Source organism: Boleophthalmus pectinirostris, unplaced genomic scaffold (assembly GCF_026225935.1).
Source record: "Boleophthalmus pectinirostris isolate CB_2022bp ecotype Guang Dong unplaced genomic scaffold, ASM2622593v1 HiC_scaffold_10, whole genome shotgun sequence".
In the NCBI taxonomy this organism is placed as follows: Eukaryota; Metazoa; Chordata; class Actinopteri; order Gobiiformes; family Gobiidae; genus Boleophthalmus; species Boleophthalmus pectinirostris.
The window spans coordinates 7842987-7868729 of NW_026570971.1; the positions used below are offsets into that span (position 1 = coordinate 7842987).

A 25743-nucleotide genomic window follows, 5' to 3' on the forward strand; every position below is an offset into this window, starting at 1 on the left:
TTCAATGGAGAAGTTAATTCAAAGTTAATTGCCCTATTAACTTTTATATAAAAATATTCCAAAATAAATTTTGTTAAGCTAATCATAACTGTTTATGATTATTTGTAAATAAATGTATTATTTACAGTTTTACATCAAACAAAAAATGACAGTACTGTGTTTGCTGTAGTAGTAGTAGTAGTTTGTAGTAGTTTGCATTATTGTCTGTGTTCTCTCTTCTCGTAGGCCTTCGAAAGCATGATGTGTGCTTCCTGATCACGGTGCGTCCCTGCCTCCCATACGGCACACGGTTTGACCGGCGACAGCCCTTCCTGGAGCAGACGGGCCTGGTGTACGTGAGGGGCTGTGAGGTGCAGGGCATGCTGGACGAAAAGGGACGCGTCATAGAGGAAGGTTAGTAACTCGCCACAAGCCTAATCATATCTGTGCAGTGACTGTTTTTCCAAAGTTGTTTCATTCATGCATATTTGACACCCAAACTCTATATATTTAGGCTCAGTTTTCTCTCAAGCAGATCCACCTTGTGATGTCATGTAATACAGGAAGTGTTTATAAACTTCATACACCTTCACTAGAATCATGTGGATCATTTTAGCTCTGGAATTGTTCTGCTGAACAAAAGGTAAAAGGAGCTATTAAACTGAAAACTACCGCTTCATGTCATTGCAAGGTGGGATTAGAAGGCGCACTTAAAATCCTTTCATTTTCTCAAAAATCAACGGTGCGCCTTATTTACTTAATTTTGGTTGTAGTTACTGACCTCGAACTGATTTTATGTGGTACACGGCGCTCAAAAATCTGTCAAAATGTTTTAGTATGACTTTGGTAAACTATGAAGCCACACCGCTTGATGAATTGTCAGGGCATTATGGCCACCATCAGTAGCACATACTCCACTGAGTTGTGTCCTTTAGTCTGACAGAAGCTGAACCGCATCAGCGCACAAGGACCGAACTGTTTTTCAGCACTCATAGTTTATGCAAATGAGCCATGTGGTTTTAAGTTTTGTTTCTGTAAAATGGAAAAATTGTGAGCAAAGTTGCATTAAACACATTATTACTCAATGTATATTTGACTCCTCCTTGTAGGAAATAAAAATCCAAACTTAAATTATCCACTCACATTCACATTCACCAAGACAGGGAGGCAACACCGGACGAATTACGCCACAATCTGCCAATGGATCGTGGACGCCTGGGCTAAGGGATCAGTCTCAAGTGTCGTCCGTTTTTTTCTCTTAGTCAGAAAAATACAGACTACTGCTTCATGACATCACAAGGTGGAACAGAGAATTTTGAGCTTTGGAGATGTAGACACACTAATAATAAAGAATTACTCAAACCTGTGTGAATCAAGCAAACCACAACCCCAGGACTGTTTTTGAGAAGGTAACAACATTATAACAAGGCTTAAAGCTCACAAGAGTCAGTTTTGTGCGAGATAAGACCTAGATAATGTTATTAAAACACCAAATACATAGTTTACTGGCAAAAAACTTGATTTAGTGTTTAGTTCCATACTTGTATACTTGACGTTGTATTCTGCAGGATACAAGCCAGTGTTTCTAGCTTGCACTTACTTTCTATCTTTAAACTTATTCATAGCTTTAACTGTTGAACTTCTTTTGAAACTTTGACTATAATTCTCTCCATTCAAATATTAATAACATAACATTCACTTCAGAACTCACTTTTTACACCGCAGCTGTAGGCCTTCACTTCACAGCTGACACGACTTGATTACACGAGCAGATATTTTAAGAAAGCAGCCGGTCTCACCAAACTCTGCGAGTCGCTATCTGATTATTTTCATGTTAAAAAGTTTCCCGTAGACTGTGAATGGCAGAGCAAAACGCGCAATTTCCTCTCAATGCTTCGTTTGTGTTGACTTTAGGTCCCGAGCCCAGACCCAAGCTCCACGGAGACACCAGGACGTTCCGCGTGTGGCTGGACCCAAACCAGTACCAGCAGGACATGACCAACAACATCCAGAGTGGAACCGAGGACCCGTACGAGACCTTCAACATCCTCATGAGACGCAAGCCCAAGGAGAACAATTTCAAGGTACTAATGCGAAGGTTGTTGGTTTGAATCCTGCTCACGGTTCAGCCCCAAGTTGGTTTATAATCGTAAATGTTTTCCTTTCTTATTCACCGACTCAAAGTTGTATTTCCAGCGATTCGCTTTGCACGTTTGAGTAATCTTTGTTGCGATGAATTTTACAACATCGGACCGTAAAGGGGCAGAGGGGATAGGCTCGCATTGGGCACCACCATTTTTACAACCCAGAAGTTGTTTTTTTTTATTTTTTTTTTTATCTAGGGTAACCAGATTTTCAAAATAAAAAACTGGGACATCCCTAGAGCTGGGTATCATTAAGAAGATAATGCACTTTTGATTTGATACGATATATTTCAAATTGTTTCGATACAGTTCAATAAAAAATAATGTCTCAGTCATGGCTGTGATACTAAAACTCTTTGTTAAACCACTTCTTGTTCAAAGTTCATATGAAACACAAACATTTTAATCATCAAAACAGTGAAAATGTCAAATGTGTCGCATAAACAAGTTTACTTCCTCTAAACAAACCACAAAACTGTAGCACAGTAACAAAAACATTTTGTAAAATATACCAAAAAATACTCCTGGTGATACATCGTCACAGCAGGCCACGATATCGATAATGTATCATCATATTAAACGATACGATATATTAATATTTCGATATTTTTGCACACCCCTAATCCCTGCTTTAGTTTGGTTCATAATAATAAAATTGTAATGCAAATGCGTAATTAAGGAAAATTGTTATGCACTCAGCTCTAATGTAAGTCAGTATAGTTACATTTTCTTTGTGTTTTTGTTATTTTTAAGCAGATTTTCTGTATTTTACCTGAACAAATGAAAATTTATGCTTGTTTTTACTGTTGGCGGGACATTTCTTGTATAAAACTGGGACAAATCACTGATTTTGGATAAATCTGCTGGGACAGGGGACACAGGGCTCAAAACTGGGACTGTCCCGGGTAAATAAGGGCGCCTGGTCACTCTACTTTTGTCGAGTCGTTTTACATCAATATTTCGCTATAAAATGTCCAAACTATTAACACAATGATCAGAAGCAGAAAGCAGAGAAAGTGTCCTCTGATATTGAGACAAGAGCAGAGTTTTGCATTTGCTGCCACGGTAAAGCAAAGGACGACTACCTGGACATCTGAGGGATTCCACAAACATGTCACGGTAAAGCTGACAACTAGCATGCTATTGTGCACTTCCTGATTATCACACATTAAAACGCTTTATAATTATATGCAGCGGACATATTTTGACCTCAAGAACTCCTTATACAGTATATTTGTGATGGGGCAAGACACATTTTGCTTAAATACATGGAATAAATAGGAAACAGTCTTAAAAATCAACAACATTTTTAAGTTTGACATGTTGTTTCAGATGTTTCATATAAAAGTAGGGCTATATTTGTGAAAAAACTAGTCTAGTGTTCTTTTTGAAGCCCCGTCAAAACACCTTATCAATACATTATATCTTTTCATTGCATTTACTGTTGCTAAACTATTGAATTGTCCCTTGTTTTCCCTCGTAGGCCGTCCTGGAGACCATCAGACACCTCATGAACACCGAGTGTGTGGTCCCAGACTGGCTCCACGACATCATCCTGGGCTACGGGGACCCAGGCAGCGCCCACTACTCCAAGATGCCCAACCAGATCTCCACTCTGGACTTCAACGACACCTTCCTCTCCCTGGACCACCTGCGCTCCAGCTTCCCCGGCCACGCCATCCAAGTCAACGAGGAGAACCCGGCCCTGCAAGTTCCCCCTTTCAGGTAACTGTGAAGTCTGTGGATTTTAGAATTATGCTCGTTTCTGATCCGTTATAATCTCGTTTCCTCGTCTGTGTTTTGTTTCATTCACACACTTCTCTCAAACACTCCATACACCTTCACCAGTATAATTTGGATGGTTTCGGCCCTGGAATTGTCAATTTCTAAGTAAAACGTAGCATGAAAACTACCTTTTCATGACATCACAAGGTGGAACAGAGCATTTAGAGCTTTGGAGGTGTTGGAAGACTAATAATAAAGTGTGAATGAAACAAAACACAGCATTCTAAAATGGTAAAAAGCTCACAAAAGTCAATATTTTCGTAATATAGGACCTTTGAAATGGAACTACCCAGTATCTCACAATTCAGTCGAAATCTTAATTTGAGTCGGCAGTTATCAAATTACGAAGGCTGCAGTTATTTAGATAATGGAAGGTCCTCTGCCAAAGAACAAACCAGCTGATCTTTTTATAGAATCATCTTTTTGTACGTGTAGTTTAGAGGTTCTGAGGTTCTGTTATTAGTTTAACAATTCATATTTCAGTCTTCTCTCAAATGTTGGTGTTGTTTACAATTCTACAAATCTAATATTTGTGAATTATATACAATATTTGAGAGAAAAATTGCAGTTTTTTTCAAGCAAAGCATTGTTGGCTCTATGGCGCTTTAACTCTTTCCCCCCTGGACGCCTAATAGGAACAACCCATACATATGTTACTAGGGCTACCCATACAGCATAATTGCATAAAAGAAAACAGACTTCCACGAGTGATTTCAGGGCAATTTTGGTTCATAATCGAGTATAAAGCCCGGATAGTTTGTTGGGATATCGCAGGACTCCATACAGACGCATCAGCGGCATTCTCATCTTCGTAAGATTCACTCTCTGTAAGTCCGTCGCTGTCGCTGTTTTCCACTTTATAATCACCCTCATCATCACTTTGAAATCTATAAAAGTCACTTTCTCTAAACTTCTCCATAAAATACGTCCGCTCCTCATTATTTCTAAAACTGTGCGCCACAGCGCCGCGATCTTTCCATTGCTCGTGTTTCGTGTTGTTTTTTCCGAAAGCTACCATCGTCACTACTTAATTGGCAAAAACATATCCTTGAATCCTAATGGTCAGTCTAGTGTGGGTTGTAGTGGCCCCTACCTATCGCAGTCTCTGTTTAAATGTGAAAAACCGAGCCATTTCTAAAGGTCGTCAAATCACGTCTTTAGTGATACAGCGGAGGTGTCAAAAGTCGTCATTAAGGAAACAGGGGGGTCGTCAAATGTCGTCTTCATGGGGGAAAGAGTTAATGTTTTATAATATTGTCATGCAGCAGTAACCAGCAACCAAACCAGAACTGTTCATTGTTCATTTCTTTTGCTTCGGTATGTTCAGATTTTGGAAAATGCTCACACTCTATATGATTTTACACACCAGGATCAAGTTTCCCATCTCACAGCAGTCGGACAAAGGGAAGAAGAGGAAGGCTGATGAAGAGGAGGAAAGGAAAGAGGAAGACAAGACTCTTATAGTTGAACCATACGTTCGCTCCCAACAGAGGACCCTATCCCTACAACCAGCCCAAGAGGTGAGAGTCCAAACTGCACTGAGTATGGTACGGATGGTAGAGCATGGGTGTGAAAAAGGAACCAAACCTTCTTGTCTAAGCCTGGTCTTGTCAGATCTCAGAAGTTGGGCCTGGTTTAGTACTTGGATGGTAGACCAGTGGGAATTCCAGGATCCACTGTGGGGCGTCAATGGCAAAATTGTCGTAGTATGAATGTGGTGTGTGTGTGTGGGTGATGGTTAAAGGGGTCGATGGTACAGATTAGCAGCCTCACTCTTATCAGTTTGCCCCAGGGCAGCTGTGGCTACAATACTATGTTACCACCGTAGAGTGCGTAATAATGCACTAAACTCTAACGTGACTTTTAGTGTCTGGAAAAAGTGATATATAAGACTAATGCATTTTTATACATTATTAAAAGGTATATGTATTTAAATTATGCAATGTGTGACTTTAGAAACTATTTTTTGACTTTTTGTTTGGATTGGTAGTCACCTTCTTGTTTCTATGGATCTGTCGTTGCTCTGGCTGGAATGTTCCACAAATCAAAAATACCAAGAAAAACAGGCATTCTCTATGTGTGCGGGGTCGCCTCTCCACAGATCTGGCCTGTAACTCGGTCTGCTTCGGTCTCTATGAACACAGAAAGGTTTAATGCCACACTGTGAAACATTCCAGACTTCAAGACAAGACAGGCTTTTTGCTGAAATGAAAAGCTTTTGGACATTGGCCATCTGAGTGTGCAATGCATTTTTTCACTTTTAAATTGCTGCTCCTTGCATTTGCTCCTCTACAAGAACTTTGGTGTGCGTTTCTGTTTCATTTGATATTGATTATTGCATCAGCCAGTATTGTGGTTAGAGCTGGGTGTCATTAAGAAGTTGCCGATACGATACATATCACGATACATAGGCCACGATACAATACAAATCTCGATACAGTGCAATTTCGCATTTGATACAGTTCAATAAAAAATAAAGGCTAAATCATAGATGTGGTCCTATAAGTCTTTGTTAAGCCACTTATTGTGCAAAGTCCATATGAAACACAGCCAAATTAATCATCAAAACTGTGAAAATGTCAAATGTGTCGATTAAACGCGTTTCCTTCCTCTAAACAAGCAACAAAATTGTAGTAAAATAAACCAAAAAATACTCTTGGCAATATAGCGATACAGCATCCCACGATATCAATACTGTATCATCACATTAAACAATACAATATATCAATATGTCGATGTTTTTGCACAACCCTAATTGTGATATTGATTTTTTTATGATATATTTGCAGCCGTAATCCAAATCTGTCACTATTTCCTTATATATTTAATCCTATTGCATATGGAGTATTTTGTGATGTACTGTGCCTTTTTATTTTAGGAACACAATCCAGTTCACCCCCACGCAGATAGAAGCCATTCGAGCCGGGATGCAGCCAGGACTCACCATGGTCAGTGCTTCCCCTTCCTCACCGCAAAAGAAAATATTTCAGTGTGTTTATGCAGATTTTTTAATGAATCATTCCTCTAATATTGCTCAGGATATTATTTTGTTTTTCCACAACCTGCGCCATCGCCTGTTCTCGTTTCAAAAGCATATTCTAAATTGCTAACGTGATGATGGCTGACTGGCTGTGTGACTTATTTCTCGTACATTGCCAAAGTAAAAATGGCTGCCAGGCTATCAGCACAGTCATAAACTACACTGCAAGTTTATACTGCCCCGCTCCTCACCTCCCATAACCTCTCCTCTTGGCCCGAGTCCTAGTCTTCATCAGATCCACTGTAGTCTGTCGTCTGCGGTCTGGCATAGCTCACTGTGAACTAGTTTTAATTGTGAATGCTATTTTTATCTATGACTCACGTTAGAGATGCATAGTGTGGATGATGAATATTCACGTATGTTTACAAATGAGGTGGAGTTTAGTTGTGTTAGACTAGGTAGTAAAAAATTATTTATTATATGTATTAATACCGTGAGCTTAAACAAATTTTGGCAAGACAAGACAAGATACGAGATTGGGTCCACGAGAGCGAGACAAGACGAGATTTTAACATAATTCCTAATATATGCTGTACATTTTAAGATTAATTTTCCAATTTTGACCTCACAATGTTTTATTTACCGTATTTTTTGGACTATAAGGGGCACTTAAAATCCTTTTAATTTTCTCAAAAAATCAACAGTGCGCCTTTATAATCCGGTGTGTCTTATTTATTAATTCTAGTTGTGCTTTCTGACCTCGAACCGATTTTATGTGGTACACGGCGCTCAAAAATCTGTCAGAAATGTTTTAGTACGACTTTGGTAAACTACAAAGCCGCACCACTTGATGGATTGTCAGAGCATTACAGCTACCGGAGTCAGAAGCCTCAAGGAGTTCAACAGAAGCTGAACTGCATCAGCGCACAAGGAGCGAGCTGTTTTTTCAGTGCTTATAGTTTATGCAAAGGAGCCATGAGGTTTTAAGTTTCATTTCTGTAAAACATAAACAAATGTGCACAAAGCTGCATCAAACACATTATTACTCAATGTATATTTGAGTCCTCGTAGGAAGTAAAAAAACTAACTTAAATGATCCATCCACATTCACATTCATAAAACACATTCACCATGACAGGGAGGCAACGCCGGGCGAATTACACCACGATCTGCCAATGGATCCTGGATGCCTGTGCTAAGGATCAGTCTCAAGTGTCGTCCGTTTGTTTCACTTAATGCGCCTTATAATCCGGTGTGCCTTATGTACGAAAATAGACGAGAGAATTCAACATTGTTGATATTGCGTCTTATAATCCAATGTTCCTTCTAGTCTGAAAAATACAGTAATTGTTTTGTTTCTGTTCTAGTACTGCTTTTTGGAACTATACAAGATGAAACTCACCAACACATGATTCTTTTTTTGTCCAATCCCGATGTAAACACTTGAATCTTCAAGTCTCACAAGTTAATTTCCCTCATGTTTGCACAATCTTGTGACAGTTTTGTTTCACGAGATCTTGTGGCATGAAATGTTTTACCATCCTTATAAACAATACATTATCTTTTCCCAAGAACAGAACTCCCCAAAGAACACTTGGACTCAGGCCCTCCCCCCAAAAAAGACTGTCAATTTTTTACTTAATCTGACTTGAAATGCACTGTACTGTACACTAGTGTTTTTAGCTTAATTTATTTATTTATGGTGACTGTAGTTGATGATGATGTTATTTGTTTTGTCTGTGCACACAAATGTTGTCCTGTCTTATATTTTAATGTTTGTCCTGTCTTGTCTATGCCTGGGATAGAGAGAAACATAATTTAGATTCCTTTGTATGTCTAGTACATGTGTAGAAACTGACAATAAAACTATCTTTGAACTTTATCCATTGCCTTTTAACACAAGCAATGGTCAAACTAATGTGTTTTGTATTGGACTGTGCCTCCGCAGGTGGTGGGACCTCCCGGTACAGGAAAGACTGACGTGGCTGTCCAGATCATCTCAAACATTTACCACAACTTCCCTGAGCAGAGGACTCTCATAGTGACACATTCTAATCAGGTAATGTGCTCTTCTACTCTTTAGAGCCGCTGCTAATCATGATCTGATCTTTCAACATTCAAAAACATACCTGGAGCGGTTCCAGTTCTGTTTCATCCCGGCTGACCCGAGGCGCTGAAAGGACACGACGACTCCCTTTGCACACGCCCGGGGGAATCATTCAGGGCTTTCACTGAATCATTTTTGAGAACCCTATTTGCATGGTGTGATTCAGTCTGTTTAGTCTGTACACAAATGAAGCCAGGAAGAGTTCTGTCCATAAGCCTGTGATTGTTACGACTAAAAAATCTGTTCATTTGTCTTGTCAAAATGCTGCATCCCCCACGTACATATCAGCCTTTGTTCCATCTCTACATGGAAACTAAAGTCCCAATATAAGATGTTAGGCCAGGATAAATCTAAATTGGTTGCGATAAATACGAGCACATAAAACAGTTTCATATCACATTTCTCCCACTGTCCAGCCTTGGTGCATGTGTAAACACTAAACAATGCGTAGCTCATTTCTAAATGTCGTACCAAAGTTCACCAGGTCACCACAACTCTCCCCCTCCCTCCTCTATCCCTCCTCTCCTCTCTCTCTCTCCACACAGGCCCTGAACCAGCTGTTCGAGAAGATCATGGCTCTGGACATCGACGAACGCCACCTCCTACGTCTGGGCCACGGAGAGGAGGAGCTGGAGACCGAGAAGGACTTCAGCAGGTGGGAGACGAAGGGGGGCAGGGAGAGGAGGCGCTGGGGGGGGTAGGTGGACCAGGGGGTCGGGGGGAGACGGCTAAACAAACAAGCGCGACCCTGAAAGCTGAGCTCAGCGGCTGGAATGACACAATGTGAGGTGTGAACGGGCTATCAACGACCGGGAGCGGGAGCCAAAGCCGCGGCACCTCGCCAACACACGCTGCCTGATCAAAGCTGACAGCCTTAGGACGCTCACTGTAAAATAAATATAGCCAAGGGTTTTAATGCTACATACATAAAAAGCATTCTTAAAAGTTCTATGTTACACAAAAATACTCCTGTGAGCTTTAGGTCATGTTAGAATGTTGTTACCGCCTTAAAAACATACCTGGAGTTGTGTTTTGTTTCATTCACATGTTTAAGTAACCTTTTCTTTTTAGTCAGTCTACATCTGCAAAGCTCAAAATGCTCTGTTCCAACTTGTGATGTCATGAAGCGGTAGTTTTAACAGCTTTTAACAGCTACCTCTTATCTTTTGTTCAGCAGAGATTGGCAGTTCCAGGGCTGAAATGATCTAAATGATTCTAGTGAAGGTGTATAGAGTTTAAAACAAGGCTGAGCACTTCCTGTATTACCACATGACGTCACAAGGTGGAACAGAGTGTTTTCTTTTTAAGAGCAGAGCCTAAATGTTAGGGGTGTAACGATATCCAAGTCTCACAATACGATATCATCACGGTATAAACCTCACGGTACGATATCGTGGGAAAGCTCAAGAAATGGTGGAAAGGCTCACGATTAGAGATGTAACAATATCTAAATCTCTCAGTACAATATTTTCACAATATACATCTCACGGTACGATATTTATTGCGGTATTTTGTTGAGGCTAACATTAATATGCTACTTTTTCCTCTTAAAACGCCTTGTTGACAAGACTTAATCCAAAGAACTAAGACTTTAAAGTGCTTAAGAATTTTCTTCTTGTAGCACTGAAATGGATCAAAGGATCATGGTCTGTGTAGTTCCCTCTGTTTTTTTTTTTTAGCTATTACTGCACCATAACTCTTAATTTAAGCAAAGAGACTTGTAATTCGATATATTGTGATATTATTGTGACAACTCCAGATCTGTTTTTGATGAGGAAATGTGATTATAACATAGATTAAAATATAGGCAGTTCAAGATGGCGCACTTATGGGATTGCTGGAACCTGGGAACTAGGATCAGTGGCGTCACCTTCTTGTCTTAGACTTACGAATACGTTTATCTTTAACTCAGATCTAATTTTTAACATGTGTAACTATGACACACTGTTTGAAAATTAAGGATTCAGGTTATTAATATATGTATTGTGTGTATGCAGTGTTTCCCACAGACAGATTTTATGTGGCTTTCTGAAAAATAACTCCAGTGCCTTATCATAAATGACCTCCTTGGGTTCTGGCCAGTTTATTGAGCAGGGGGGAGCCCGGGTTAGGCTACCCCGAACCAGGCTCTGTTACGGTTACGGGTGTCGGGACGGGCCCGGAGACTTGCGCCCTCATAGACCGTAAGGTTACAGCGGGCCAAAGGACCAGTGCAGAGCTCTGCGGTCCATGGGGCTAAGCATGGTCGCCACCTCTCACTTTGCGGACAACCTTTCTCAGCGGAAGGAATGGTTTCCGGTCCCACCTCTGCTCCGCTGGCAGTCGGGTCCATAGAGAAAATAGTGCAAGTGTTTTATAAGTGTACCACCAATGACATATATGCACACCTGTTGATCTCTCTCTCTGTGCGTGTGAGCAAGAATGACAGAATCAATTTGTGGCGCACATGGCGAGGAGAAAATTCAGTTCGATTCAGTCAACTGGACAAAAGTTAGTTTGGTTGATTAGTTAGTTTGGATTAACCGAAAAGAGGAATCATTTACGCTTTAACCTTAGGTGTCGACAGAAGCAACTGATTCCCAAGGCTTTGCAGAAGAAAGCACCAGAACCAGGACATAGGGAAGCCAGGTTAACCCAGCATTACCTGAGGGGGATGCTGAGCCTTAGAATTGGCTCAATCTCAATTGTGGCGCACAGTTTTCATTCTGTGGCGCTGCACTACAGATTGGTCATATTATACTAGTTTGGATAAAACTTAGGAGATTTGTCAAAATATCTGCAAATGTTGTAATTATGTACTTTTCTTACCCCCAAAAAAGCGTGTATTATGCTTCATCCGTGCATGTTTGAGCATTTTAGGGATCAATATTCAAACCCTCCTTAGGGTAGCTGTAAAATTCTGTACGAGGCTCCGCCCACAATCCTACATCACCCATAATCCCACATGACAATTCTCCACATATATACACAAACATGACACATAAATGTACACAGCAGCTTCACAACCTGATGCAATGTGCCGTAGTTTCATTAGCGGGATGCACGGTGATTGTGTTGTGACAGCGCTCTGAAGGGGGAGTGACTTAACGCGGAGAGTAAAGAGAGGGGAGACTCGGAGCGCCAAAAACGGAAGTGACAAACTGTATATTGTGGCCTGAAACACACATTTAGCTGGTAACCTAGAATGAAGAGCTCTTTTTGCTTTCTGTTTCTACAAAAATGACATTCCATTACTGAAAAAAGAGCATATTTTGTCATTTTTGTTTCGTAATCGAGTAATGAGGCAGTTCCTTTGAAATCTGAGTGTCGCGACAACACTAATATAGATGTACGTTTTTTGCAGTGCACACATGTCAAACAAGTGCCCCAGCTGCTCTTTGCATAATGTGCGAGAGCCGACAGAGGGACAGGGCCACTCCATACCCCCACCTGCACCTGTCACACACCTGTCACGCACCTGTCATACACCCATCACGCTCCTGCTTTGTCTTCATTAGGCCTCTCTGGATTTCCACACCTCGTACGTGAGTGAAAGGGATCCGTCCCCAGACAGTAGCCCTGTTTTGTGGGGTATGCGGCCTGGTAACACCCCCCCACTCTCCTCCTCCATCCTTCCTTTATAGCATTCCACGTACTGAGTGAAGGCGGATCAGAGCGGGATACTTCTGGGAATAGATGAGACACATTCTTCAGTCTGAATGTCTGACAAATTTCAAAATCAGGAAATCATCAGAGAGATTTCTATTTTACGAGTCAACTTCTATGGGGTAATAACTAGGGATGTAACAAAACCAAATATCGTGATATCGTATCGTCAAAAGTCTCACAATAATATCAAGAGATGTCACAGTATATCGAATTACAAGTTTTATAGGAGCAGCAGCTTATAAACCTCGGGAACTACGTATCCCTTGGTTCATTGTAGTGCAGACAACATGAAGAAATATGTTTTTTTACTTGAATTCTTGGGATTATCACAGAAATTATTCACGCCAGAATCTTGTCAAGTTAGTTTAAAAGCAAAAACGTGTCCTATCTGCAATTATATCAGCTTCTTGAAAAAATATTGCAGTAAATATTGTACCGAGAGATTTGGGTATCATTACATCTCTACAATAAACTGCTAACACGTAACATTAGATCACCGTTTTACCTTTTTTGTTTTGAAAATCAGTTATATTTGCCAAAAACAACTTATTAACATGTTTTTAAGTTTGCTCTGCGTCCCTCCTCCCTTTGCTCGCTGTTTTAAATCACTTCCCCAAGGTTTCACGGTCATGGAAATCCTGGAATAGTCATGGAAATTGAAAATGTAATATTACAGGCCTATAAAAGTCATAGAATTTTAGTATCTCTTTCGTGCAACTACAGCGTTCTGTTAAGTTCTCATTAGACTATTATGAATATTTCTGAACGTCTCCGTCTTTTGTTTAAAGGAGACATCAACAGTGTTGGGAGTAACGCATTATAAAAGTAATGTATTACAGTAATGCGTTGATTTTTGCTGTAACGCAGTAATGTAAGGCATTACAGGGGAAAAAATTGTAATATTTTACTCGGTACAAATGTGAGTAACGCGCGTTACAATGCTTTTTTAACCTGGATTGAAGTGGTGGGTTTTTCTTCATAGAAATTTGCTAAAATCACCATGAAATCAGCAGCAGTGAAATGCCAGAGACGTGGCCGGATAGACCTTCAGGTAACCGCGGGTGAAAGGACCGACCCAGAACTCTACGCTGTTTAGACCTGGTTTAGACCTGGGTCACTTCTGGTTTAGACCTGGTTTACAGTCGTCCCTCGCTCTAACGCGGTTCACTTTTCGCGGTCTCGCTGTTTCGCTGTTTTTTTGTTTGTTTGCTTGTTTTTTGTTTTGTGCAATTTTGCATGCCTTTTGTTTTTAGTGTATGAACACGTATTGCGTTCCTCCCGCTGTGTCCTGATCGGCTAAGGGACTCCTGTCTCCTCTACAGTACAGAATGTGTTCAGCTGCCAAATTTAAATAAATGTTCAATCTGTATCAGTGTGATTCTGAAGTGCTGTACGGTTGCAAGTTTTCTCTCCGACAAAATCCACAACGTCGACGAAACGTTCTGCACTGACAAAGTCTCCTGCGCTCACACCCAAAAGGCAGAGGACGATGCAAACCATCACACAAAAAGTTGGACTTCTGGACACGCTGAAGGAAGGTAGAAGTTATGCGATGTAGCAGAATCTTGCACCGGGTCTTGTACCCGCAAATAGTTGCTGAAATTAGGACCGCGAGCCCGCGCAGCAGGGTGTCTATAAAGAGCGATCGGGCGACAGCCGCTCTTTCCTCCATGAGGTGCAGAGCAGAGCCGCTCCTTTCTCCTGCGTCACCTTCAAGCCCGTCCTGACAGTGAGTCCTGTTTTAGTCCTAGTTCAGTTCTGGTTTAGTCCTCCTCTTCAGTCCTGGAATCAGTCTGAGGTTAGTCCTGTTATAGTCCTGGTTTAGTCCTGGTTCAGCTCTGGTTTAGTCCTGGTTTAGACCTTGTTTAGTCCTGGTTCAGTCCATATACGGCTCAAAAGTTCAGCTTTTTTCGCAGTTATTTTGGTGAGAGTAACTTAAAGTAATGCAATAGTAATGTAATGCCTTACATTTTAAATGCAGTAATATTGTAATGTAACAAATTACTTTGAAATGACAGTAATAAGTAATAAATAACACATTACAGTTTTAAAGTAACTTGCCCAACAGTGGACATCAATAAATGCACAGAAAGTATTTTGAATGTTAAAAAACTATAAAACCAAACCATAAGGTGAGTGGAAAGGGTTAACATTTCATATTTAGCCAAAGTATGATCAATTCTACACATGTAGGTGCTGTAAAGTCATGGAAAATTCACTTTAGGTCATGAAAAAGTCATGGAAAAGTTTTGAAATTTTGTCAGTGAAGCATCCTGGTCCCCCTTCCGAGCGCTATCACAGCACAATCCATGTGCTGTAGTCCACGTGTTGTAGTGTTTTGTTTTGTAACATGTTTTTGTATATTTATGGAGAACTATCTTTTGGGAGGGTGGGTGACTTAGACTTGTGGGTGGAGCATTACATAGAATCTTAGAGCTAACCCTAAGGAGACATCTAAGACCTCTTCAGGCATGTTTTTGATGAGACATTATAACATGGTAGAAAGTTGCAAAAATTCAATTTTGCATAACACAATCCTCGAGTGAACTAATCCTTAAAGAGAGAGTATTGTGCAGAATATTTTTGGAACTTTCTACCATGTTTTAATGTTGTTCCTTCATCCAAAACAACTGAAAAGATTTTAGATGTCATCCACACGTTTGAGTAATCTAGCGATCTCTGCCGGGCTCTATTCAAACCCTCCGTATGGTTAGCTGTGAGATTCGGGGCAACGCTCCGCCCACAAGACCACGTCACCAATCCTCCCACATAACTAATTCTCCATAAATATACAAAAACATGATACAAAACAATACACTACGATGTCACAAACCTGAAGCAATGTGCAGGAGTGACTTGGCACATGAAGAAAAGGGAGGGCGTCAAAAAAGAAACCGAAACTTATGTTAATATGTTGTTTTGAGTGAATATATCATTTTTAAACCAATAAACGGTAACATGGTGATGTAAATATGTTATGTGTTTACAGTTAATACCACATAGAAGTAAACTACCCCCTCTAAAAGTGAACAGACAAATGTTTAAATCACTTTGCTCTTCTTTTTTGATGAGGCTCTGCTGTGAAATTAGTATAAACTGTTCAGTGGCGCACACAGAGTTCATTTCTGTGATACTTTAAAGCACATTTCCATAGCTGCCTCTCAGTTCTTTGCCCTTCTTTATGTCTTGTGAACAGCGTGCGTCGTACAAAGTGCCTCTGTCCGCTGAAGAGGCCTGGTGCGTTTGTGAATAATGCAACACAGAGACACATAAACCAAAGGGCATGTTCTCTGTGTGCCTGATGCTCATTACAACATACAGACTCCGCACTGCTGCCCCCCACTGGCACCGGGAAGAGCACGGAGCAGCTTTTTCATCTACATGCATGTGATATAACAAGAGAAAACCATTTACAGAACCTCCTCACAAACTCATAAAGGCTTGGATCATTTCTCTGCACCCATTTTGGTCGCCTTTAGAGCAGTATCGCGTATTTAAAGGAGACATTTTGCTAAGTGTTTTTACGTGATTTGTGGTGTGTTTAAACTTTATATAACCTGCGTTCTTACAGTTTTAATAAAGGTGTTTTGTCCTCGATATGACACTGAGTTAAACCACTGAAGAAGAACCACAGGAGAAGTTTAATTTTCTTCTTTCGATGGTGAAAACTGCCACCTAGTGCCTCCGCTCAATTTCATTTCTCTCCAGCAACTAGGTCAGGAATTGGAATACACAAAAACTCCGGAAGTGCAAGTTCGGGCACCAGCCAATCAGTGAAGAGCCATATATTCTGTGTTGGCAACGATTCCCGAGATCGAGGATTTAAAGCCGGAACAAAGAGAATGTTTGGTGAATTTTATCAAGGGGAAAGACGTTATTGCCCTTCTTCCTACGGGGTTTGGGAAAAGCTTAATATACCTGTTACCATTACATACATGACTACCAAACAGCAGCGATTGGTTAAATGAAAAAAATTACATGCCTACTGTCGAGCGAACAAATCCTAATGCTGCGAGGTCAGACGGTTTCTACGAAGTGAAACCGGCTGATGAATCAGGCTATAAAACTGTAACATACAACAACATTGTTCTTAGATTCTGAGCCAAATGCGACACAAAAACAAAGTACATTGATCTAATTTAAACTTTACATATTCCCTTTGTAATGGAAAATATTTAATGTTTAGAAACTTATAAAGGTATTAAGACACTCACAGCATTGCCTGGTTTGAGCTCCAGTCCAACTGTGATTGATGAGACCAGCCTGAATCGCACATGCAGCCTGTCCACAATAGAAACTGGAAGACGGGAAACCAGAAGTGGCTACATTTCGCATTTTTTTTCCAATCCAAACCATAAATACCATGAAATACCCCTGAAAAATACCTCTAAACCACCATGGAACCCATCTGAGATTTTGAATACATTTTTTAAAACATGAAATTTATTAAAGTATTTATTAAAGGAACAATGATTAAAGGAAAAATTGGCTTCAAGTAGAACAATCACAATTGAACCTGTGTCTCCAGAATCTTCACCTGCAGACAGAGACACATCCAAGTTTGTCTCATTCTCAGTTTATGTTCTGGCCTCATGTGAAAGCTCAGAACCTCCAGAATTCAATGAGTTGCAGAGGCTGCACTAGCGCATTCTGCTTTCTGATTGGAGAATTACCTTGACAAAACTCAGAATTATAACTATAATTTGGCCGCCATTTTCAATATTTTATATAAGAATAAAATCACCATTACATTTGTTACCAGTAAAAGCTAAATTATATATATACTTTTCACGGACATTTGCCGCGAAGATGCTTTAATTTTTCATTCACTCCATACCCAGAGGTGGTAAGTTATTATTGTAGCCACAGCTGACTGAAGCGCCATCGGTCCCTCTGACCACCACCATCACTCACTCACACTCCACTTTCATGGTAAAGTGGGTAAAGTGCCTTGCCTTTTCCCCCGTGCGCCCCCACTGTGGCACCTGATTTTCCCAGCGGTCTCCCATCCAAGTACTAACCAGGCCCGGCCTTGTTTAGCTTCTGAGATCTGACGGGATCAGGCTTTGACGAGCCGGTATGACGTATGTGACCCAGGAGCTGGACAGTGCCCAGGTCTACTATATACCGACAAACAACCGACAAAATATGATACTTCTTCTTCAAACTTCTCACCAATTAACACATCTCCATATCTCACCTTGCTCCTGGTTTGTTTCGATGAAATAAATATCGTAGAGCAGGTGCCATCAGCAGGGGAGATTTGAATGAGAAGTGTCATTTCAGGTTAGAGCAGGGGTGTCAAACTCATTTTGGTTCGGGGGCCGTATCCAACCTACTTTGATCCCAAAGGGGCCGGATCAGAAAACTCATGTCATATAAACCCCAAAAATAACAATAAGTTCAAATATTTGTGCAGAGAAACACAAATCTATTACAGAAATCTTTTTTAATTGATGAACTCTTTCTTATTATAATATTATAATGTTATGAACAACCTGAAACTTTAAGAAAAATTTAATTTCAACACAATGTTTTAACAATAACTTCTATGCAAATAGGATTAAGTCAGTTTTTCTTGTAAAATCCTGCACTCGGCTCCACTTTTCTCATTTGTGACATTTTTCTGATGAGGGTGTCACGGTCAACAGTCAAAACGATCGTCCTTTAAGAGCGTTTGGAAAGAGACAAGTCTTCATTTGTGCTGCTCTGGTGGGAGGGGCCACGTACAGAGACGCTGGAGATGCTGCTCTGCTCAGCACCGCAGAAAATTACCAATATTTTAATAGAAAATATAATTAAATTATTTTAGTAGAAAATCACCCAAGGGCCACATTAAAGGTCTTGGAGGGCCGGATCTGGCCCCCGGGCCTTATGTTTGACACCTGTGGGTTAGAGGAACTATACTCTGCATTCCCATAAGCACCAAAAAATCTGGATAACTGGCCTAGTCTAATTTAAACCAGTGTATAGAAATGTATGTAAACTCTGAACCTACAATTGAGGAGTCGTACCTCAAAGATCATAATAACACATGTGAAGAAGCAGATACGTTCTCTGATACCTGCTTCATGAAAACGTTGGCCTATTTCTGGAGCCGCTCATGCTCTTGCTTTGCTTTCGGTTCAGCTATACCGAAATCACTTACTTTCTGTACCGCAAAACATAGTCCCTTCCATTCTAACTTGACTTAAAGCTCACAAGAGTCAATTTTGCATAACATAGGCCTATTAAATGAGACTAGGCCAGTTATCCAGTTTTCCTCGCGTCCTTGTAAACAAAGTGTGTGTCAAATCAGGTCTTGGTCTATTATGAAATATTGTGAAACTAGAATAACCCAACCAAGTAAAAAAAAATCAATCGCATATACATAGAGAAAGAAGGTCGAACAGGCAAAAGTAAAGGTCCTTAAGCCACGTGCCAAGGGAGATGTTTCTAAAAATACCCCTGACCTCTGCTACAGCACTGGCCCGCTATAACCTGCTCTGTGGGTGACCCGTGCGCAGAATCCTCATTTGGCTCCTCTACGGGTGTTCTGCGGGATTAAGTGTAAATCAGAGCAGAGGAAAAATGGATTTATTCAAGTGAACAATCGCAGAACGAGAACTAGATCGATACGACTCCGGTCCGTTCATTTGTGCATATTAAGCCGCGCCGCTGTGAAGAATGGAGATGTAGTAGTGCTGCGAGGTGTGTTGTGGTTGGAGGGGGTGGGAGAATGGAGTGAATGGTCATGTGTGTGTTTATTTCAAGTGGACAAAATTGTGTAAATTTGTCTTTGTGGTAAATTGTCACATTTTTGTATAGCACTTTTCCATCATTTAAAGAGCGTTACATCAAGGAACCACTCCCTCATTCTCACGCACGTTCACACACCAGTTTATACATAAATACACTGGAGGCGAGGTGGGTTAAGTGTCTTGCCCAAAGGACACGACGACAGCATCGATTTGTGAGAGCTGGAACCGCACCTCCAGCCTGTGGGTCAGTGGATCTCGCTGATCAACCAACGATGTTTATGTCGAGAGCCGGATTCGAACCGCCAACCTTCAGATTGGTGAACAAATGCGCGAAATGTTCCTTCGATATTAGCATAGTCAAAGTTGTATTTTGAGTGGTTCATCCATGTTTGAGTAATCCTGTATTGGTTTCGTTTGAGGCTTGAGTACTCAGGAATTTCAGTTTTCACCTACTGTTGTTCCTCGCTATATCGCGGTTCACCTTTCGTGGTCTCGCTGTTTCACAGATTTTTTTGTGTGTGCAATTTTGCATACTTTTTTTTTTCAGCGTATGAATGCGTATTGCACATTACAGATGGTTAGTAATTACACACGGGTGGGTCAAGGCTAAACCAGGTCTAAACCAGGACTAATCTTGGACCTAAGATAGAGAACATCGAGCAGTTTGTCCTCAAAGCAGGATCGGGCAATTGCCGCGTTTACCTCCGTGAGGTGCGGAGCTCTGCGCAGGTCCTTTCTCCTGCGGTCACCTCCGAGCCCGTCCCGACAGTGAGTCCTGTTTCAGTTCTGGTTTAGTCCTGGTTTACTCCTGTTTTAGTCCTAGTTCAGTCCTGGTTTAGTCCTCCTCTTCAGTCCTGGAATCAGTCCTAGGTTAGTCCTGGGTTAGGATTATAAATATCTATTTTTCTTTTATAAAGTAGCATTTTATGGAGCTAAATTATTCCCTGATTGTGGAAAAGATGGACTGGCGTGGGGAGAGTTGTGTTTTAGTTTTAGTTTTTCCTCGAGTGAAGCAGAAAAGAGGGAGCCACTGTCTGTGTGAATGTTCATGTATGTTAGTCTTGGTTCAGTCTGTGGCGTAGGCAGCGCAAAAGTTTGATATAATCTCGGGTTAACGGGCGGGTGCGGCGTTGTAAAATATAAAGTTGACTACTTCGCGGATTTCACCTATCGCGGGTTATTTTTAGAACTTAACCCCCGCAGTAAACGAGGGATCACTGTACCCCCTTTGTCCAACCACTGCCTTGTATTTTCTTGTGATTGTTTCAAAATTCACTGTTTCGTACATGTGGGGTTTGAAAATGCCACGTTGGCGTTTTTCAACCATAAAAACATGTATCAAAATGTATTTATTTTTGATACCTGAAAATGTAAGCCCTTGATTGTATTTTGTATTATTTAAAAATATTTAAAAGTTTAATCTCACTGTATATGTAAACAACTATACTGCCCTACAAAGGCAGAACGCCGTAACATCATCTTTGGTCAAAAATGAGTCATATCATTTTAGGGGTATTTGCGACCTCCTTTATCATGTGAATAAATATCATGAGCCAATTTGATTGTTTATGGAGAAAATAAAGAGCTATAACAACCATAACAACACGAGAAACCACAGCAGAATGCCATAACTTAAGGTCTTTTGCGTTTGTAGGCCAGTGTAGCTCTGACTTTACATCCCAAAAAGAATTAGGTCTGGGGAGTAACCTGAAGCGTCTTTAAAGCTGCACTATGTAACTTTTTGGTTAGGGGTCCGTCACCTGCTTGTTTCTATGGATATGTCATTGCTCTACCTGGAATGTTCCACAGTATGACTTTAAACCCCTCGACCTTACATTTATTCCATTACAAGTGGTTTTATAGTTCAAAAATACTTAGAAAAACAGATATTCTGACTGTGTGTGGTGTCGCCTCTCCACAGATCTGACCTGTAACTTGGTCTGGTTTGGTCTCCATGGAGATAGAAAGGTTTAATGCCACACTGTGAAACATTCCAGACAAAGCAAAAACATCTACAGGAAGAAAAGCATTTTTAAATTTTTATTTATTTAACCAGGAGGTCCCATTGAGATTCAGAATCTCAAATTTTTCAATACAAACCAGTCAAATCACAAAATATCACATTGTAAAACCATTTGCATCTTTCAAGAAAAATCACACTTTTTACACTTTTTTGAACTTAACAAGTGACACAATAGCTTCCAATTTAAGATCTTTCTGTAAATGATTCCATTTGACAGACCCTCCATCAGAAAAGTTACACAGTGCACCTTTAAATTATCCATCTTTTTTTTTATTTTTTAAATTAAATAATAGGTCAAAAATAGCTGCCCAAATGTTGTGTTACCAGAGTATCCATGCACGTGAATACGAGTGTTGTGAGAGACAGGAACACCTCTGATAGTTGTAAATACCTTCTTGATCCTTTAACTGTTTGTTCATCACACTGATCTTGTTGACGTTGTGTGTCACAGATACGGGAGGGTGAATTACGTGCTGGCCCGGCGTCTGGAGCTCCTGGGGGAGGTGGGCCGTCTGCAGGAGAGCCTGGACGTCCCCGGAGACGTGTCCTACACCTGCGAGACCGCCGGACACTTCTATCTCTATCAGGTGAGCACGGACGAGGTGGAGTCTTTGCTTTTTCCCATTTAAAGGTGAACCGCATAACTTTTCTAGTAGAGGGGCAGCTACCTACTTGTCTCCATCGAATTGTTGTTGCTTTGTCTAGAACAGGGGTGGGCAAACTGCGGCCCTTTAATCTTTTCAATCCGGCCTGCTGAACTTGAATAATAATATTAATAATGATAATAATAATGATTTTCAGTGTTTTAAAAGTCATTTCAATAAATATTAAATACTGTGGGACTTGAAAGACAGATAATTTGTTGTAATGCTTTGTAATGATTTTCAATTATGAGATATTTCAATAACATGGCATATGTTTTCTACGTATCCCATGTTATTTTTTTCTCTTATGAGGTGGATTACCAAAAAACTCCATTCATCTGTTCCCGGTCTGGCCCTTCGGTCAAATTTTAGAACCCTCTGTGGACCACGAGTTAAAAAGTTTGCCTGCCCCGGTCTAGAATGTTCCACAGTGTAGATTAAACCTTTCAGATCTGTGGAGGGTCTCCCCTCTTCACAGAAAGAATTACTGTAGTTTTGAGCAATAGAAACACCACTAATAATGAATAGGGGTGTAGCGGTACATTATTCATGCCGAACTGGGCTGTGGACGAGTGAGTTTGCGCAATTTGTTTGTGTTTACATTCAGCCACAACATGTGCAGCTACACGGACGACTCGGCTCTTTAATATTCACGAGAGAAGTCGTCCGTGATTGGGGTGGCGGTGTTTTCCGCAGCGCTTTATAGTTAGGGCGGTCGCCTTGACAACAATTGCCCCCCGCCTTGAGTACGTTTCACTGAATCACGTGAATCCTCGCAAAAGTACAGTCGTTGCGCTGCGGTCCTCACTTTTGCCTTTTGCTGGCACTTAATCTCCATTCTTCCCTCCTGGGACGTTGTAACTGCAGCAGATCAGCACTTACTGCAGACAATATAGACAAATTGTTTTTTCTGGCCAAAAATATGAAGATTGAGTAAAAAACTTCATGCCGGAACTGTTAGTGCTGCACGTTACATTTTGAAGTTTTGTTTACTGTTTACAAGGAATTTATCTTTTATAATATTTCACACATTTGTTGCTTATTTGACAATATTTTTATTTAACTACAACTATTACCAAGCAGCACTTTGCATTTATTTTATTTTCCTGTTTGCATAATGTTAAAACAAATGATTGGTTTAATAAACACACAAATAAACAACAAGCAAATGGTTTTTCATTTTGTTTCCGTACTGTACCGAAAATTAACCGAACCAGTACGAAGCGAACTGCGATTTTTGTGTGTCGTTACACCCCAACCATGAAGACAAGTAGGTAGTGGACCCTCTATCAGAACTGTGTACATCTTTTGGGATATCTGTTATATCGTGTTATAACGGTGTTGCCTCATTATCTTACTCAGAGTTATATTTAGAGTGATTCAAGCATGTTTGAGTAACCCTGTGTTGTCCTGCAGTTGAGGCTCGAGTGCTCAGAAAATTCCTGTCAGAAAAACACACATTTCATATTTCATTGCGATCACATAATTAGAAAAATCCAAGGTCCTTGAAAGCAGCTACAGCCCGGGATTCTTTTTTTTTGTTTTTTTGTGTGTGTGTGTGTGCAGAGCTTGGACGTGCAGACTGAGTGACATTTACTCATTTACGAGTTCGTTTCTTCTTGCCGTTCCTCGTATACATTATAGTCTCAGTAGGCCCTGTAGTGTGCAGTGTGCGCAGTGCTCCTCTCCCTGACACAGCACAGGCCCGTCTCCTCATTAGTGCTGTAGCCTCGAGCTGCAGGAACAATGCATCCACACGCAATTAGACTCACGCATCCTCCAGCTTCATTAGACCAGGCTAAAATAAAGCTCACAGATATGGCATAAGTATCTATTTCTTTTGTAACACTTTGCATTGTTTCTCCGTTTTTAGTGTAATTAAGAACTTTGCGCTAGATTAAATTGTAAATATGTGTGCCGAAGGAAAGATCCCAGTCTCTGCTTTCATAATAAAGTTCTCCGACGTCCATCTGTTGTTCTGTTATCAACAGTTAAACAGCATTCGTTTTTGTCAAAAGCAGCCATTTTGAGACAGAAAGTTTAGATAAATGCATAAGATAGAACATTTCCCTTAAAGATGCATTGCACAACTTTCTGGAGGAGGGTCTGGCAGTTACTTGGCTCCACGAAGATGTCACTGCTTTGCCTAGAATGTTCCATGGTATGACATTAGATAGATACCGTATTTTTCAGACTATAAGTCGCTCTGGAGTATAAGTCGCACCAGCCCAAAAATGCATAATGAAGAAGAAAAAAACATATATAAGTCGCACTTTTTGGGGGAAATTTATTTGATAAAATCAGAGACCAGGAACCGACATTTCCTCTTGAAAGTCAAGTTCTAGTAATAACAATAGAAGAGTGAACAACAGACTGTTAACGTCACACATGAACAGTTCTTCAGATAAACTATAACATAAACAACAGAACAGAACAAGTTTAACAAACTCTCCATCTCACTCCAAATCACAAAATCCATTCAGTTCTTCATCCTCGGTGTCACTTCTGAGCAACTTCACGACCTCCAGAGGTAAACAGAGCAACACTTCCTCTTCTGTGTCGCTGTCGTCAGACTCAGCATCAGTTCCTGTTTGAATTATTCCGGCCTTTCTGAATCCCGACAAGATGGTTTCGGTGCCACTGAAGTCCAGACTTTGTCCATCCATCCACTGACTTCCAGGAAAGTTTCATGCTGCACCCTCCCGGTTTTCACAAGTTTCTCGCTCACTCCAAACTTTCTTTCTGCTGCTCGATTACAGTTTTCGGCTGCAGATTTCACTACTTGCAGCAGGACAGAGGTTCTTTCTGCAGGAGACATGCAGAAGTGACAGTGGAACAGGAGTAACAGGAGCAGCAGATACTGACACACAAGACTAGAGCCTCTCACAGCTGTCAGTGTGAAAATTGTAATATATAAGTCACACTGGAGTATAAGTTGCAGGAAACACCCAAACCATGAAAAAAAAGTGCGACTTATAGTCCGAAAAATATGTGCCAAAGTATCTACTAGTGGTAGTAGAGGCAGTGCGGGGGAGAGGCATGGGGGTCTGGCCCCGGGAAAAGACTGGGACCCAAGCTAGATTTCAGGTCAGAGCTGAACAAGTCCAAGATTAGTTCTGCTTTAGACTACAGGTGGAAATGAGCTCTAGTGCTACAACCTGGCACAATGCATCTCTCCTGTTAAGGTTAATGTATATTGTGCACTGTCCCTGTCTCATAAATAAATTAAATAATTATAATAATAACAATAATAAAGCAATAACATCTCCATGGAGACAAGCAGGTGATGGACCCACCACCAGAAAAGCTGCACAATGCACCTTTTAATATTAATTTTGCGAATATTGATCTCCTTCAATTCCAATTTAAGAATAGCACAGCCCTATCTCCCAAGACTACAGCTCTATTTATCGAACAGAAATATTATGGCTCAACATCTGGACTGGTCCTTAGTGAGTCTGGATGAAAGATGGTTCAAAATTTAGCACAATATTCAGAGGTCGGTAGAGTCCATATAAATACTTTCGGAAATCCAATGCGTGCTGATTTCCCAAAACAAATATTTGAAAATCGCACCTGTTCGAAAAAGAAAATGTGTATTTCACCGGCATCTCCCAGTATTATTTCTCTGGCATCCCCGGGTCAGATCTAATGAGGAGTACCTTGAGCTGCAGAGTTATTGAATTCCACAGT

At 40.7% G+C, this 25743-nt stretch overlaps 1 protein-coding gene across 1 annotated transcript in view; it reads left to right on the plus strand.

Annotated features, from left to right (window-relative positions):
• Positions 1–25743, plus strand: part of aqr (aquarius intron-binding spliceosomal factor) — a 154261-nt gene that overhangs the window by 41611 nt on the left and 86907 nt on the right. The window contains 9 exon segments of the mRNA XM_055157746.1: positions 226–393; positions 1894–2063; positions 3607–3848; positions 5278–5386; positions 5388–5428; positions 6787–6856; positions 8837–8947; positions 9541–9650; positions 21858–21993. Coding sequence (XP_055013721.1) covers positions 226–393; positions 1894–2063; positions 3607–3848; positions 5278–5386; positions 5388–5428; positions 6787–6856; positions 8837–8947; positions 9541–9650; positions 21858–21993 — 1157 coding nt within the window.